Raw genomic sequence first — 19,333 nt, forward strand, 5'->3', positions numbered from 1 at the left:
ACATTTTGATGTTTGCATTACTTAACCTTCTCCATATGTATGGCTTTTCTGATGAAGTAAACTTGCTCAAGTCGCTCACCTGGTACAGCATTGCATTTGTGATGCAAAGCAATTCGGTTACGAGTCTCGCAATAAAATACCTAACTTTTTATCTCGCATCTGCTTTTGTTAACATGATCTGTTAGGTTTAAGGGTAGGGTTTAGCATAGGTTGTACGTTATTTTCAAATGCGATAGAGAATTAACTTTTTAGCACCACTCACTGGAGATTAACTTTTTCAAAATGATAAAGTGAAAATGACATGATGTGTAGCCACGTCTTGGTGTCCCATACTCGGAATTAGTGTCCCTGCATTTCACCCATCCAAGTGCACACACACAGCAGTGAGTATTGAACACACACCATGACAGCAGTGGGCAGCCACTTTTTCCTGCGGCGCCCGGGGAGTGATTGGGGGTTAGGTGCCTCGCTCAAGGGCACCTCAGTTGTGGGTAATGAGAGTGGAAGAGAGCGCTGTTCATTCACTCCACCCACCTACATTTCCTGCTGGTACTGAGACTGGATACAGGTCAGACTCTCTAAACATTAGTCCACAACTGCTATTATTTCTGAATTGATGCAATATGAACAACAACCAGCATAATTTTTGGAAAAAAACTGAACATGCTTTTATTGCCACTCACTGAATATTTCACTTTAAAAGTGTCGCTAAATGTGCAAGATGTCACATTATATAATTTTGCAGAAATGTCACCACAGGCACCTTTTTCCAATGAGCCTGGGTTGAATAGTCCAGTTTTCTAACTAGTTTCCATCATTATTATCATTATCAGTCCTGAATAAAATACATTTAGAATTGATATTTTTTCTTGATTCTGTCTGCTGTCTTGGGATGAACATTTTTAAAGGGAGAGTTCACCCAAAAATGAAAATTCTGTAATCATTTACTCCCCCTCTGGTTGTTCCAAACCCGTAGGGGTGTCCTCGACTTACGGATTTACATAGTTTACATAGGGACTTTGAGTGCGCACAGGACTTTGAAAGTTTCGCGCACCTAACTGTGCACGAGATGGAGCGGGACACGGAAAATGAAGTAAGGCCTGGCTATAGTCTACCCGCGGCTTAAGACAACTTTTATTTTCTTTCACACACATCACAGAGATAACATCTTTCTAATAAACCGACCAAACTGCCTGTCAAGTGATAGACGAAACTGACAATGATTTGATCTATTTTTAAACAAATGAAAGGCAATGTGGATAAACATTCACAGCCACCGATGTGCAGAACACTCTCAAAGATATAGAAGAAAATGAATAAAAACATTTTGGATCAATAAACTTTAAAATATATTAATAACTGCAGAAAGGCCACACTGCAGATAGATACACATTTCATATGTCGGCAAATCAAATTACATCGGCTAAATTGTCTGTGCGAGCAAGCTTTAACTCTACAGCGCAACATTGATGCACCAAAAAATTAATTAATTTAATTAAAAAATATATATATATTTTTATCAAACATTAATTTACAGAATTGAATTAGAACAGAATATACCGTTCTAATAAATGAAAATAGCCTATTTAAAAAAAAAAAAAATATGATCAAGTCAAACTGCAAAATGCCTGAAGTGCAGGGGAACATATATTCAAAACACAAGCCAGAAATAGTTAAATTAGATAACCCAGAGTGATCAATAAATAAATTAAAATTAAATATATTATTAAAATAACGAAAGTATAGCTAGAATTGTCAACTTGTCTTTTTAACTGCAGAGACAATAAACGCTAAACTGGAGTGGCAGTCTTAACAGAATCCAAAAATCAAATTACAAGCGGCTGAAATAGTTTGAAATCACTTGTAGCTACCCTACCTGACTGAGAGAGAAAAATCCAGTCTTTCACGCGATCGGCCTGTGTCCGTTTGAGTCTTTTCAAATAGCGCGCTATAGTCAGCTCGTTGGCCAACAGAAGCGCGGCACAATGTTTGTCGTTGTTGAGTTCTAGGACATGAGCTGTTGGCACAACTTGCATCATACGTTTTTTTGATCATCTTTTACCATTTCAAAGTGCATCCAATTGTACACTTTATCCCAGACGTTGTTGAAGATTTAATCCCTGCCGTAAAGATGCTCATCTGCCGGTCAGGGATCATAGAAGTGAAACTTAAATCGGTCACAGGTTGGATTTATTCACTCACATTAAAAATATTTATTAAAAGCTTCTTTCTTTTCACATTTTTATTTATAGTATTAACATAATAGGCTGTATATTAACCTATTGGGAAAGAACCAGTATGTCTGTGTAAAATCAGATATTGAGCGCCCCCATATCTCGTCTCATAACACCTCTGCGACGATTCGACTGTGAGATTGGTAGTCGAATCAGGCTCCTCCTATCGAAGATTCGAATCGTCGACTATTCAGGGTCACCCCTACAAACCTGTATACATTTCTTTGTTTTGTTGAACACAAAGGAAGATATTTTGAAGAATGTGGGAAACTGAACAGTTCTGGGGCACTATTGACATCCATAGTATTTTTTTTTTTCCCCTACTGTGGAAGTCAATGTTGCCCCAAAGTGGCCTGGTTACAAACTGGTTACAGAATATCTTCCTTTGTGTTCAGCAGAACAAAAAAAATATTTATACAGGTTTGAAACAACCAGAGGGTGAATAAATGATGACAACATTTTCATTTTTAGGTAAACTATCCCTTTAAAGAGTTAGTCACAATGACTTCCTGGATTGCATTTTCCATGAGCGATACAAAACTAAGAACAAGGTATCTTATAAGGCAACATAACTTTCCTACCTTCTTTTCAGTGTAGTTACAGGATTGTCAATACAGGCAAGTAGCTCACTAAGTATTACAACAGACCCAATATTTACATGACAACAGCCACTGACTGGATGCTACCGTGTGTTGTTGCATATGCAGTGCATGACCTCATTCCCGTTCCTCTGCTCTCCATCTGCTAAATGGAAAAACCCATGTGCTCCCATGTGTCTTTATTCAGCATATTGCACCTGCCTTGAGCCTAAGGAGGACCTGAAACACATAGATACCCCTGAGGGTATCTGATGCTTGGTTAGGCAGTTATGTTAACTATAGCATGCCATAAACACCTACATAAGCAAAGGACTGAATAATTCACATTGCTTTGGCAGAACTGTAATTAAGAGTATTTGGTGGGCTCCTCCATAATTCATTTATGCTGCCCATGTGTGGTTAAACAGAGCTGGCACAAAATGAGGTGAGAGATTGAGGTGACATGATGCTCAGACCCAACATATCCATGTTCCTTCATTTAGCCTGAAGGCACGTGAGGTCCTCATAAATACCATACATACATGTATATATGTATACATATATACATATTTATACTTTATTTTTTTTTTTTTTGAGCAAAATTGAGTAATTTTAATAGGAATCCACACAATCTGGAAATTCACTTAAGCATGGACGATTTCCCTACGCATAAAACCAAGTCCCTATCCTACACTTTTTTTCTTTTTTGGTACATTACAATACTGAAGGAATGATCTGGTGTTACTTCAGTTTCATCTCAACTTTAAAAGCTGTTAGCTCACTGGACTTATTCACGTTTTAATCTGACCCGGATTATATTATGATCCTATTCCCCTCCTTTCCCTCTATTTACTGACTTGTCTGCTTTATCAATATATAATCTTCACATTGCTGCTTTACATTTTTCCTCTTTTCATAATACATTTTTTATTTTATTTTATTTTAGATTGGCACGTGTAAATTTGATTATATATTCAAAGAACAACACCGATGACGTTTTCACATAAAATGTTAATTGATTTTTGAGATATATAGCTTCATATCGGATGACGATCACAGTCTAAAATGATTATTCAATATGAAAAGTTGATGTTAATTTGAGTGAAAGTCTTAATTTCTTTGATAGATGGACCCTAAAATGTGGCTGGACTCCACGTTCGCAGACGATGGTGGGGATTTAGAGCTGCTATTGATTTGGCATATTTAAACAGCTCCAAACTAAGAGAAAGGCTTAAAAAGGGCACAACTAATTAGTCAGTTGTCAATAATTGACACTTAGATGTATGCAGTACGACTAGAACTGGCTTTGATTGAAAGGCCCGATTATCTTTTACAGATCTGAACGGGGATTTTTTTTTTTTTTTCTTCATTTTCTTTTCTCAAGCGTTCAGTGTAGAGAGAAGTGAATTAAAAGCAAACTCTGTTGAGTATAAATCATTAACTTAAAGCAGACCATGTCTGTTTCATCAGACATTGAATACTTACTAATAGACTGTCAAATTGTTGCCTCTGGGTTATGCTGTGATAACCTTGGCCTCAGTCCATACATACACACATATGAGATGTGCTCTGGCAGGGAATCGAGTCATGTCAGCTGTCAGCCTTGGGGACTGTGGTTCAGTTCAGTGTCTAGCTTCTCCCCTTGAAGTCTGCTAAACACAAAGTTATTCCCAGAGCTGTTTTCTGACCTCTGATTAGTAATGGTGAAAATCCTGTCCTGCACCGTTTATGTTATAGATGGTTATTATGTTATGTTATGTTATATATGAATGTTACCTCAAGTTGTGTAACTTGCTGCTATTCCTTTTCTGAGCAATCAGATTTAAGCTTTCCACCTAGTGGGTGATGAAACAAGCAAAAACATCTCAAATATTTACATTGAAATAGAGACCCAAGCCATATCTATGGACCAGAATATCGTATAGACTTGGGTCATATTTGACTTGGGTCAGAGAGCAACCACGTAGGTCAAATAAAAATAAGAGGTTCTTGGAAATTTGTAGTACTTTTTATATTCATGTTGGTTTCATATGGTTTGAAAAGACGTTTATACCACAAAAAAAAAAAAAGGTCTCGTCTAACCAACAAGTAAAAACATATTCTAAAAACATATTTTACATGTATATGTACACATCTTAATCATTATTTTAAAAATGCTTTAAAAATAAAATGAAAATATAATACCATGAAAAAAAAATATATATATATATATATATATATATATATATATATATATATATATATATATATATATATATATATATATATAAGATTTTTATATTTTTAAAAGAAGTTTCGTCTGCTCACCAAGGCTACATTTATTTAATTAAAAATACAGTAAAAAACAGTAATATTGTGAAATATTATTACAATTTAAAATAACTACAGTCCAAAAGTTTGGAACCACTAAGATTTTTATATTTTTAAAAGAAGTTTCGTCTGCTCACCAAGGCTAATTTATTTAATTAAAAATACAGTAAAAAACAGTAATATTGTGAAATATTATTACAATTTAAAATAACTGTGTACTATTTAAATATATTTGACAAAGTAATTCTTCCTGTGAAAAGCTTTTCAGCATCGTTACTCCAGTCTTCAGTGTCACATGATCCTTCAGAAATCATTCTAATATGCTGATCTGAGTTCAATAAACATTTATGATTATTTTCAATGTTGAAAACAGTTGTGTACTTTTTTTTTCAGGATTCCTTGATGAATAGAAAGTTCAAAAGAACAGCATTTATCTGAAATACAAAGCTTCTGTAGCATTATACACTACCGTTCAAAAGTTTGGGGTCAGTAAGAATTTTTATTTTTATTTTTTTGAAAAGAAATTAAAGAAATGAATACTTTTATTCAGCAAGGATGCGTTAAATCAATCAAAAGTGGCAGTAAAGACATTTATAATGTTACAAAAGATTAGATTTCAGATAAACACTGTTCTTTTGAACTTTCTATTCATCAAATAATCCTGAAAAAAAATATTGTACACAAATATTTTGTACAATTGTACACATTAAATGTTTCTTGAGCAGCAGATCAGCATATTAGAATGATTTCTGAAGGATCATGTGACACTGAAGACTGGAGTAATGATGCTGAAAATTCAGCTTTGCATCACAGGAATAAATTACTTTGTGAAATATATTCAAATAGAAAACAGTTATTTTAAATTGTAATAATATTTCACAATATCACTGTTTTTACTGTATTTTTAATTCAATAAATGTAGCCTTGGTGAGCAGACGAAACTTCTTTTAAAAATATTAAAAATCTTAAAAATTTATTAATTAAAAATATATTATTTTAATTTTTACCTAATTTCTTGTTTCATGTTTTTCTTTTTTTTTCCTTTGCATGTTGGTTGCACCACATGACCTTGATTTGGCATTTTCAAATATTAATAATATTAAAATACTATTTTTCTAAGAAATAATATTCAAAGGTAATGGGTTTTTTTTTTAGTTATTTTTTTTTTTTAGTTTTTTTCCCCAAGAATTGTATTCTTCTAATAATGTTTTTCTGCATTCTATCAGGACAACTTTGATATTTCTGACTTTATGCCCCTGAATATATATATATATATATATATATATATATATATATATATATATATATATATATATATATATATATATATATAAAATGTTTTCCTTAAATTAAAGAGAAAAGGTGTATTCAGGCCATTGTGTTTTTCTATGTATGTTTTAAGCAAATTAACAGATCTGTCATTGACCCTTAGAGCACCCTAGCAACCACCCACGTTTTCTTTATAAAATGCAAAACTCTAGTTACAATACTGACAATGTGAGTTTTTGCAATACTGGTGTTTATTAAACTCATCAGTATGACAATGTTTGTCCTTGTGCCATGTCACACTAAGGGGCTGTACATGGGGTCATCGCTGACCTCTCCCTCTCTCTCTTTACCTCTAAATCTCATTTTCAGCGCCACGGCATTGTGTGCAGCGTGCTCTTGTGGCTAAAGGTGCTTGTTAAAAGCTATAACTTATCTCACGTTTGAAGCTAATGGGAAGAACACTGGCCACAGTGAAAAATAAATTACATTCCCCCCCCCTCTCCTTCACTGCCCTTCTAACCCATCGCGTAATATAGCAGTGGTGAGAGTATGCATTACATATCTGAGGCATTAGAATTTATCTGTACTGCACAACGCTGACTGATGCATTTGAAAATAATGTACTGCAGTCCCAACATTACAGGACCCTGTAACTAATGGACAGCTCTCGCCTGAGCTCGCCTCTGTATATCATTCAACTGCTGCACCTCATCAAGCCCAGAGTCCTTTACAGAGCAGCACAGATCATCCTTTACTTTCTCTCTTGCTCTTATGGTACGTGTCCACTGGATTGGAATAAATCTGCTCACTGCTGCTTTGGGTTTTGTCTCTAAAACATTCAGCAGTGTAGTTGTCATTCTGTGATTGCTTGAAATAGTCATCATATATGGGTTTTTCTAGATTCTGGGCACTTTTAAATCTAAGAAATGCATTTAGTTTTGCCGTACTTTTCAAATGGCTTTTATGTATACATTTTGTTTTACCCTTGTGCCAGAACCAGATTTTCAATCTTAACGTGATCTTTCAATCATAAAAAATAATAATTATTACATTTTAAAACAAAAATAGTCTAAACAAAGATTAAAATAATCATAGAACATTTCAGTGTTTATTGCGTGAAAAAAGCATTACTTGAGTTGTGGTGGAAATGGCACTTTCATGTAAATGTTGTGAATTATTGAATTTATTTAATTTCTACATCACTATCAGCACCAAATATAATTCCAAACATTGTAAAATACTCATTTATGGTCATTTATGGTCATAAGGTATGAGTAAGATATCATTCAAAACTGTAAAGGGTCTATTTTTTATTTGTGTACACTCACAATAAAAACAAAACATTGTGCTTTTATACAAAAAAGAAAACAACCAGGATGCCGCTTTCTGCTATCCCAGTTTCTTTTCCGTGAAATTTGTGTAGCGCGTGTGTAGCGCGTGTGCGCGTGTGTAGCGCGTGTGTAGCGTTTGTGTAGCATTCTGGGTGGTTGCAAATGTTCATACACTTCTAACATTGCTTTTCGTGTACTGTATTTTAGTATGATCATTATTATTTTTCTCCATGATTAAAGCCCTTTTCACACCAAGAAATATACTATAAAGATAACTATATTGACGTCCACACCAAAGGACAGTATTTTTTTTTTATTATTATTATTGTAAGAGTGTGCTGCAGTAGACCATTCAGAGATTTGAAAATAAATTACATTCATACAACTTCAGACATACTATTGTCATGATAATAATATGAACCTGATAAACTTCTAGATTATTAATAAATTAAGTCTCAATTGGTTCTTTATGATTATCTATCTTGTTAATGATGTTGAATCTCTCAACACTCTACCAAGGACATCTAGCATCTGCCATCAGTGTATAACAGTAAAAAGGGCTGTTCTAACTTTTTTTTCCTAACCTTTTTTATTATTATTATTTAATAAAATATGTATTATGTGGACTTATTTAATAATTATTGTCAAGGTTAAACCTTTTGGAAAGGAAAAAAAAAAAAACATTCAAAACCTGCATACATATAAAGTAAACATGACCAAATGAGTCGCACATCCGCATTCAGAAGGTAATAAGCAGCTGATGAGTCTTCTTTGAAGCGCAGCTATATCCCAACTCTTTTATCCTCCATCCTCTTTCCACTGTCCATATTTCTTTAATAGTGTTTATCTGAAATAACCATGGCCAGCTGCCTGCTTAAGCCAAATCAGCCCAAAGAAGGAGAAGACGGAAAGGCCAAATGAATTCCATCCACACAGAGGTCAAAGAGACAGAAATGCAAAGCAATGCAGTTTGGTCAGCAGGCAGGAGAGGAGATGGGATGCTAATAAGATCACAGAGAGATGGGGAGCTCGGGCCCCTGGGAAAGGAATAAAAGTGTGGTCTGCGCATTACAAAAAAGGACTAGCTGAAAAAAATAATGATGCCTGCCTTAAGGTTTATTAATAATCAGAGGCAGACTTATTTGTCCAGAGGATTGTTATGGTGTGGAACCAGCGCAAACCAAATCAGAGTAGATTTTAAGAAAGAAAGGAAGAGAAAAAACAAGAGTTGCTTTGATATGAGGCCTCTTCCTTCCAGTACTGTCTAGGTGTTTGCCTCAGCCGATGTGGACTCTCATTATCTGCACTCTCCTTTTACTCTTAATGGAATACTCAGAGGGTGCAGCAGCTCACGTTTGGCATGCTTTTCCTCCCAGACAATGCCCTTCCTCTAAGAAAGGTGCACGGGAGCAGTTCTTTGTAAGAGTACCTGAACAGGGCCTGCTCATCCCCTGTGATAAAAGACCTGAAAGCTCTGTCTTGTTGCCCTCAGCCTAATTGGAAATTCATAGAATAACTAATGAAATGAGAGACCTGGATGAAGCATGCAGTATTTTGTATCCCCCATCAGGAAAGGCCAGTGCTGCGCTGGCTTTATTATGCTGTGGATAACTTAAGTGGATCGGATCTCAGTTATGAAAGAGTAATGGGATTATAATGCAACAATGTGGAGTGCCGAATGCTGCGAGGAGAAGACAAATATGTTCTTAAGCCCTGTGGGTGTGTGAAAGCCATAAGTCAGCAGTACCTCTAGCAGTGTCTAACCAGATGCACATGCTTCACTTTGAAGCTCACTTTAAGGTGTGATGTCTACGGGTGCTTCTCATTTCTTATTCGTGCACCCTCGCTTCCTTTCCTCGCGTCTTAGTTCTACCTCCTTAGGATGCGAGGGAAGGATGCATCTGTGTATCCTCGCACATGACTCCTCAGGAAGCTTCCTCACTCCTCGTCGCTTGAGGATTTAGAGAATTGAGATGTCCTTCAAGATGGCAGAGTACGATCGGTTTATAGGACACCGGCTGGAGGATGTAGGAGCGAGGAAACAAGGAAGCAGCAAGCAGGAATTTGAGTATTGAGAAACACCCTACATGTTAACTTTCTTGGTTTGTCTGCTCACCTAGATGTGTTGTTCCCAACCCTGTTCTTGCGCTGATGAGTTGAATGAATTGTGATTAGGGAATCCTCCAAAATGTGCCTCCATGAATAGGGCTGGGCATTTTGCCAAGTATGACTTGTTTCTGGATCTCCTGTTGGTACTAGAACAACAGGTCAAAGCAAACGGGAGTCCTAACATTCTTCCTAACCCCACCACTAAAGCCAGAAGAATGCTTCATAGTCTAGTTGTTACATCTCATTGATTGTGTGGATGATGACAATTTCTTTATCACCAGGGTCCGCACAGACTGTCCGTGTAAATCTTTTTAAACACTATTAAATAAATATGAACAGTGGAAAGAGGATCGTCTTTGCATTAGGGATACCATGGTGAAGAAATTTTTCCACCAAACATGGAAAAATTCAATTCAAGAATGAACAAAGTGGAGTCAATGAGTTTGAAATTTGGTGTTTGAAAAAACAAATGGAAAGAGAAAGGGCGAACTATAGCTCTCTATATGAAGCATATAGATTTCATTCAAGCTACTAAAACAAACATTTTACTGAAAAATACACAATATTTCAGCCAAAGGTGAAATCATTATGTACATTACAACAATTCTGGGACACATGTAATGGAAAACTGTGAGTGGCATTCTGTGGCGTGGCAGGATTTTGAACAGCCTAAAGCTGGGCGCCGTGGACAGATGCCGAGTGGCGCTACCTGTGGTTGCGGTGGGCAAGTAATGTAACCGGCGTATGGCCGAACACCGGTAACACCTACTACTTCGGCAAGCCTACTTTGCATGTGCTTTTGTCTGCACAACTTGGCAACTCACAGTTGAACTTTTCTGAACTTTTCTTCTTCTTCCAGAAACATTAGGTAAAACAGCATGTCTTTCTTTTTTGTTCTTCTTTGTAATTCAATGCAGAGGACCTGTAGAGATACAACTGGAGATACAAGGATACAAATGGGCATACCATCAATTAATTATACTTAAAAAAGTTAGAATGTCAGATTGTGCACAATAATGTCTAAAAACTATGCTCTAGGCAAGGGGTGTCCAGTCCTGCACCTGGAGGGCCACTTTCCTGCAGAGTTTAACTCCAGTCTGCTCCAACACAACTGTTTGAAATTTACTAGTAATCCTGAAGACTATAGCTGGTTCAGGTGAGTTTAATTAGGGTCTGAACTCTACAGGAAAATGTCCCTGCAGAACCAGGATTGGGAACCCCTGCTCTAGGCTTATACATCAATTACACCTAATGATAGATTGATGAGAACGTTTCACAAGTCTCAACCTCAAGCCTTTTCCCAACTCTAACCTCAATTCTAAACCTAAACCTAAAATCTGATTTTCTGTTTATAGCAGAGGTAGCCAGCCCTGCTCCTGGAGGCCTACCATCCTGCAGAGTTCAGCTCCATTCCTAATCAAACACACTTTATCCAGCTGATCAAGGTGTTCAGGGTTGCTTGAAAAATACCAGACAGGTATGTTGGAGCAGGGTTGGAAATGAAGTATACAGGAGTGTAGCTCTCCAGGAGCAGGGTTAGCTACCACAAGTTTACAGGAATATTTTTTGAAAAAGTCTTACCCAGTGAGGTCTCATATCTTATCGGTCTCAGTGGTTGAGCTATATAGGGTCTATTATTCTAAATATTTTGTTTGGCTTTATCCAGGTTCATAAAATTCGACTGTCCTCTTAAATGAGCTTGCTTCAGATGAATGACATGGCGAATCAGACGTGAGAGTTTTAGTAATTGGCCTATGTGGAAAACTTTGCTGGGAATGGTTTTAAACCTGGAAAGCAATGAAATGCATTCTGGGTGGTTATCGGTTAGTGATGCAACATTAAAAGGTTGACCGCACCTGATGCAAAATGGAGCCAGGAAACGACTGTCCCAATTTTTGCAAATCCCTGCTGCTTTATTGTCTCCTGAAGTGGCCTTGCACTGCTCATATTTATTAATGGTCCACTAGAGGATTTATTTGATTATTGGCTTTATTTCTTTTTCTGCATGTTTTCTGTCTGGCTATCATTTATAATTTCCCAAACTGCGTCCATTGCATCAGCTTGATTTAGATGGATCTGATGGAGTCAGAGTATTTTTTTTCATGGTAAATAGCTCATGTTTCAATGTCAAGGCATTAACGGTAAAATTGTGCCTGGTATATTTTCATTTGCTGACTATAACAGCCCCAGAACATAGTCATTGTGTCCTACCCCACCCCCACCCCATATGTCCCTCTCTCTATAGCTTTGATGTGTGCTATCAGTAAGCCACATCGCTAACAACCCTCTGCACCCCAAACCACTCCATGTCAGCACCTTTTGATGTAGCCTATGTGCACATCCAAATAGAATTTTTAACAAGCCGCCATTATCATTTTGATTTCTGCCTGAATGAAAAGAGTGACCTCTGGCATTTGTGCAGAGAGTGAGGTGGAGGAGGCAGTGCAGCAAATATGGCTCATTGACATAAAGCCCAATGTTGTGTGTGCCGTTTCTGAGATTGTAGCACAGCAGTGAAAAGAGATGACAGACTCACAGATAAGGCCTCAATAGTTCTGTGTTTACTCAGAGGGGCTAAGCTGACATGTGAGGAGTTTCTGTATGATTTAACTGAGGAGGAGATTTTATGTAGATGCATTTATTTAGAAATTGTTGGTCTTAGAACAACACTCCTATCAATCAGTCAGAGGGATTGGTTAGTGTTCAGTTTAGCACTGGGGTTGATGCATCAAAATTTGATATCTATATTTCACTCCTGATTTTAGAGGTAGTTTATGGTTAAGATTTAAAGTTTTGGGTTCAACAAAATATTTTGATCCTGAAAAAATCTTTGACTCTAGCTAAAGAGCCAGCTATATGCCAATGATTTTCATTGGTTATTTGACACGTTATTGAAACAAATACAGTTTTGGAGATTTTAGTCTTTCCACATTCAAATAAATAGCATTCTAAAAAATGGATGACGTTATCAAGAGTGCCACCAAGTGAACCTGCTGTACTTCCAAAAGGACTTTTCAGTTGTTTCTGTTTATATATTAACTCCACCACAGACAGCCTGCTGGTTGGCCAATGATCTACACTGTAAAAAACAATAAGTAAAATTTACTTAATTCTTCTTTTGCAAGTTTTTGCACACATTTTTTAAGTAAATTTCAAATATGAAATTAAGTAACTCTACTTATCTAAGTTAAGTAAAATGAACAAAGAAAATAAGTAATTTTAACTTAATAAGTAATTTTTACTCAACCTTTTAAGGCCAGTAAAATGTTGAGTAATTTCTACTTAGTTGAAGTTTCTTTTGCAATCCATTTTACTCAAACAATATAACACTGAATTAAACCATGCTTTTAAAGTGCATGCTTTACTTAGAAACATCTAAGTAAATAATACAATAGATATTGTGTAGACACCATATCTACATATTAGAAGTAACACGGCACCTGAACACAGAACCTCAATACTTGGTACACAATACACAATGACGGTAACATTCGATGGATCGTTTTTGTGTGAATGTGGCATTTAGAGTAGAAAATGAACTCCAAATGTCACAAAATGGCAAGTTACTAAACATAACCACAAAAGCAATAATAAAATAATGTAAAAACAGCTTGAAAACAGTGAAAAATTGACCTCATTAATTATTCAAGGCCCAGTGCATGATGGGAACACCAGTATCAGAAAAGTTGAGTAGTTTTACTTAAAGCTGCAGTCCGTAACTTTTTTTGGTTAAAAATTATCCAAAATCTATTTTTGAGCAAGTACATAACCACATAACCATGAGTCACAACGGTATGCTTGTAATAATGTTTTATAATAAGAGCGTCATGGTGGATTTCCGGTAGCGGCACATTTATAGCCTTTTCTTACAGCAGCTGAAATAATTAAACTTATCATTTTGATGGCGGATTGTAATCCAGAAAGATCCAAATGACAATAATCAGTGACAACTGGAGATTCACCCGTAGCCAAAAAGCAAAAGACTTTGGACTGTGGAGTGGCTACAGAAATTGAAATCTACAGGTAACGCTAATATACACTAAATACACATAGTCACGCAATGCTGATGTTGTTAACATTAACAATTTGAGAACAATATAACAGTAATAATAATTTGCACGGTTTGGCATGATCCGAGCTAAGTGATCGTTAGATTTAATCATCATTGGCAGCGTGATTTATTGTAGGCCTAATGCTTTTTTCCTCAGTTGGTCAGAACAAAAGTGGCAGAAATGTTACTTACTTCTTCAGATGATATTTTCCAGTGAAAATTCTTATATTGGTCATACTTCTGAGACTACAATCTGTGATTCTGAAGTTCAGTATCCACACCGGTGCGATGACTGACAGCAAACATTAGATTCATCCGCGCTGACGAACTGTGCCGAGGCATAAAGCACGTACAGATTACTGTTCTGCATATGACTGCAATTGCAGGTTTCAAACAGAGATGGCGACAAAGAGGGAAAATCGCGCACTGCAGCTTTAATTTTATAATTTTACTTTTTAATTTCTACAAGCTTAAATTGAGTACTAATATAGAATTTACTTAGTTTTTTTAATTCTTGCCTGAACTAACTTTTTCATGTAAAAATTTAATTTGTTTTTTCTGTAGTATTAACTTCACCATAAAATCTTTATTAGTGTCATATTAGTGTATTACTCTATTAATATAATATTTTACTTTATTACAAAATCAGTAAAATAGATACAATAACTTTAACACAAGGCTTATCATAATCTCTAAACATAAATTTCATGATATAGATCACTTTACATTAGTCAGTGGTTGGAGTATCTTGCTGTGTCTTTTATTTATTGTGATTTGTCCAGACTCTCTCTACCTTGTTGGAGGTGAGATACATAGGACACAATGCAATTCTGATCAAAAAGGCTATTTGTAACAGCTGATTAAAAAGAAATCCCATGGCCATAGCTGGACAAAGTGCTTCTCTTCTTTTCTTTTCTCTTCTCTGTCCCTCTTTTTTTCTTTTTTTTTTTCTTTTCAGCTCTGCAGACAAAGTTGCAATTAGCATGCTAATGCCGAGATCTGAACCTCAAAAGCTATAGAGTCAGTAGGAGGCTTTTCTGGGTGTCTGGAGATAACAAAGGACCTTTTCCAAAAAAAATTGCTAGATGAAACACTGCCATTTATTCTGAAAGACCTGATTTCCTCAAGATGCGGATGTTTGGCTCCTTTTAATCCCTTTTCCTCAATATTCTATTGAAGTTGTGTGTTTATGGCTTGTTGTGGTTAATTAAGTTGGATACACTTTACCATTGTCCTTTGGGCAGAATACAGTGGATCATCCAGGGTTTTTTAATGCTGTTGGCTGTATTTTAGAGTCTGGAGTGGTTCATTTAGGAGTCCTACCTGGTTTGTCTTTTCAAAGAGTTGAAGGATCAAAGGATCTCCTAATGTAGAGGTGCTGGGCACCAGCTAAGACCTGTGGTTCAAAGATGGTCTTAGCGTTAGGTTAAAATAATGAAGAGTGCATAATAACCCTATTAATGGGACCTTGGAGTCCTGACCCCAGTGCCCATAGTAAAAAAAACAAAGAAAAGTGTACGGTGCCTGTAGTTGAGAAAAAAATAGACGTTCTCTTTGATTATGCAGTCAAAGGGAAACAAATGGTGTAAAAAATGGCCCCACTAGTATAAAATACAATGGGCTCCTGTGATCAAAGCACTTAAGGCCTGGTCTTTCTTTGCTGAGCCCATTATTTTTTTAAATAATTCAACAGCCCGTCATCAGTTATTACTCACTTATGTCATTCCAAACTTTCATCTGTGGAACACAAAAAAAGACATTTTGAAAAATGTCAAATGTTTTTGGTCCATCCAGTGGTGTCAGTGTATGAGCAAAAACAACTGAAATGGTCTTTAAAATATTGTGTTCCACAGAACAAAAAAAGTAATATTCACTCACTGTAAAAGAAATATAAGTACAATGATATATCATCATTTTGAAGTAGTAGCAATAGCATTGTGCCATAAGCTACAGTGAAATTCTTCAAAATGTATGGTTAATTTTCAGTTTTCACTCATGTTTCAGTTAATATCTGTAACCTTTGCTTCATAAGCCATGGATCACAATCTTCTGTAGATTTCTTACAGCAGTCTAAACACAATTAAATCTTGATTAGATCATTCAACAGTTTACATAACAGGCCTTCAGTTTATTGCTCTCAAATAAGTTCACTCGCTTAGCAACATCAGATGTTCAATCTGATGGAAGACAGTGCCTGGAGAAATTGATTTCCTAACCCTTCTGTATCACAATCTGATTTATCGGTGCACATTTCAGATGTTCATTAAAACATCTTTATGTGTGTTATCCAAGATTTTCCTCGCTGATGTGCCCACTTATGCTCTCTAAGATATGAGATCGACCTCTTCAGTGCATAGACTCATTTAGACTTTGACCTTTTGATTTTTTTTTTTTTTTTTTTTTTTTTACAGGGTACTTAAAGTAGTTCACAGTGAGATGCTGTGCTTCCAAAGCAAATCCTACTGCATCTTCTCACTCCTGCTGCATCTCTCATTGTATATCATATTGTGACCCACAATTGCATAGGGCGAATTTAGCAGTAGAAAACGGATTCATACAATCACATGGGCTCACTTACAAGCACCGCTATGACACTCTCTTCATGCCAAGCAATTCCACACGATTGATATGTACTGTAACATGTCACAGAATGGTGCCATATCTCTCATACTGATATATTCACTTCATAAATGGAGCTTTGTGAAGGTGTTGATGTCCCTCGTCAACATTGTTTTTAAAATCGGAAAGATGAACTAGGTTTTTATATCTATTCTTCCGTTGGTCCGTCTCTCTGTCATGTACACTATCGGTCAAAAGCTGGGAATAATTAAGATTTTTTAAATTTTTTTGAAAGAAGTTCCTTAAGCTCACCAAAGGCTGCATTTATTTTATCAAAAATACAGTAAAAACAATAATATGGAGTGGTGCAGGAATTATGTCGCTGGTTCCTTTGAGATTTTCCTGTTGGGTAATTTATAAGTAAAATAAAGCATGTGATAAACATTACTTGACAATACTTTGACATTTTGTTCTTCAACATAAACTTAACAAACTCACACCCCAAAGTGTCTTATCTCATTACTTATTAGAAACATAAGTTTTTACAAATAAACTGATTCAAAATGAGCGTTTTTGGTATAGGTGTGTGTAATTTACGTTGTAGAACAAAACATCAAAGTATCATACAATTTATGCTTACCATAAGCTTTATTTTATTCATAAATTTAAAAAGGAACCAACTGCAAATTAGTCTTAAAGGTTTTGACTTCATCCTGCACCATCATATTGTGAAATATTATTACAATTTAAAATAACTGCTTTTTGTTGTAGGATATTTTAAATGTAATTTATTCCTGATGTAAAGCTGAATTTTCAGCATCATTACTCCAGTCTTCAGTGTCACATGATCCTTCAGAAGTCATTCTAATATGCTGATTTGCTGCATGAAACATTTCTTATTATTATCAATGTTAAAAAAATTGTTTTTGTTGCATAGTATTTTTGTAGAAACCATGATACACTGGCATTCAAAAGAAAATTAGTATGTTTATTCAGCAAGGATGCATTAAATTGATCAAAAGTGACACTAAAGACATTTATAATGATACAAAATAAATGCTAGTTTTTAATCCAAAACCAGTAAATTTAATGGTATTTTACTGTAAAATTACATTAAATGTACCGTTAGATCTATTAGTTATTCAACGTATATAGTACAGAAACTTTCTGTAAACCAATTAACTTTGTTTTTCACCGTAGCATTTTTACAGTCTTTTACCGTTAAAATCACTATCAATTTTTTACAGTGATAGTATGCGAAAAACAGTACGCCAAAAGATTAGTAAGTAAGTACGAATACACAGTATTCGAAAAACAGTAGGCAAAAAGTCCCCAGACGACCGAAATTCTGAAGTGCACATGATGGACACTTTACTATCCCATAAGGCCACGGGAGAGGATTTGTGAATGGCACTGATGCGGCGCAACTGACGCTGGTAGGTCACGTAACAGTAACAATATGGCAGATATAGTATGTCCGAATTTCATTCATACTACCCATATTCATACTATTGACAGTAGAACGTATTTTTTAATGGACACAATGTAAATTCAAATGTAGTACCAGCGCATGTGACACTGAATACTGGAGTAATGATGCTGAAAATTCAGCATTGCCATCACAGGAATAAATTACATTTTACATTACATTATATCTGATTAAATAAATGCATTAAAAATATGAGTCTTTTTTCAAATACAAAAAAAAAAAAAATCAATCCTAATGATTTCAAACTTTTGACCAGCAGTGTCAGAGAACCCTTAATTACAAATTTTAATTATATGAGAAAAGCCCCCAAATGACCCATTCTTACGTTATTGTAGCAGATGTGTAAAATATTTAATTGCATTTTTTTTATCACATTATTTTGTGTATTTGTTTCTTAGGCTTGTATGTAGTGCATGTTAACAAAACATAAAGCTAATGGGGATGCAGGTTAAAATCTGGTCTTTGTCCATGATTCTCCTCTTCCATTTGCCTGTTTTTTACAGCCTTAAACTGTAAAATATATAAATAAATAAATGCTAAAAAAAACTAACAAACAAACAAAAAAAAACTTTGGTCTTTAACATAGTTGATGTTGTGATGGGTAGTTTGGGTTAGGGTTATGACATCTGTCATTGTGAACACACAAAATCTGATTCAGCTGCACTAGCAAGATGGCATGACATGGACATTGTTTGGACATTTGTTGGTGATTTCTTCCCAACTCTCACACTTATCATGTATACATGCTTGTTAGGCTGAACATGTCCCTGCAGCAGTCACTATATTGAAACCCAAACATCTGTGTGTGATCTTACAGTGGCCGAGTGTTTGTTTTGACATTCTTAATATTTAATGCCATCACAAATAGCCATCCAACTCCACACATAACTATCATGGATAACAGTCTTTTGACATGGCAGCGGTCATGTGTTGTAGGTGGAGGAGCGAGAGGCTCTGATCCTGGAACTACAGGATGTCATCACTGAGCTACACCAGGAGATGTCTCTGAAAGAGCAGCACGAGCTCCTGCAGCTTCAACAGCTGCTTCAGCTGGAGGCCAGAGTCAAAGAGCTTCAAGAGCAGGTATCAGACACACCACAAACTTTTACAGGCCTAGCTGGATGTGAATTTCTCATATTTTAATCCCATATACTTCATGTGAAATGTGCTTTCACTACTACTCAAAAGTTTGGGATTGCTACTATTCTTGAAAGAAGTCTCGTATGCTCACCATTTATTTAAAAACAGTAAAAATTGAAATCTTATTAGTTTAAAATAGCTGTTTTTTATTTTAAGATATATATTCCTGTGATGGCAAAGCTGAATTTTCAGCAGCCATTGTACTGTCTTCAGTATGATCCTTAGAAATCATTTGAATATTATGAATTATTGCTGCTCAAGAA

The 19,333-nt window shown here is 35.7% G+C and overlaps 1 protein-coding gene across 12 annotated transcripts in view; it reads left to right on the top strand.

The window, feature by feature from the left end:
- LOC125265701 (trichohyalin) overlaps positions 1 to 19,333 on the top strand; it is a 195,688-nt gene that overhangs the window by 68,738 nt on the left and 107,617 nt on the right. For 8 of the 12 annotated variants that reach the window (XM_048186072.1, XM_048186075.1, XM_048186079.1 and 5 more), the window contains one exon: positions 18,867 to 19,013. The exons of the other annotated variants lie outside the window; for them this stretch is intronic. In XM_048186072.1, coding sequence (XP_048042029.1) covers positions 18,867 to 19,013 — 147 coding nt within the window. The remainder of the gene's footprint in view (positions 1 to 18,866; positions 19,014 to 19,333) is intronic. 12 annotated transcript variants of the gene reach the window in all.

The sequence above is a fragment of the Megalobrama amblycephala genome, linkage group LG3 (assembly GCF_018812025.1).
Source record: "Megalobrama amblycephala isolate DHTTF-2021 linkage group LG3, ASM1881202v1, whole genome shotgun sequence".
NCBI classification, from domain to species: Eukaryota; Metazoa; Chordata; class Actinopteri; order Cypriniformes; family Xenocyprididae; genus Megalobrama; species Megalobrama amblycephala.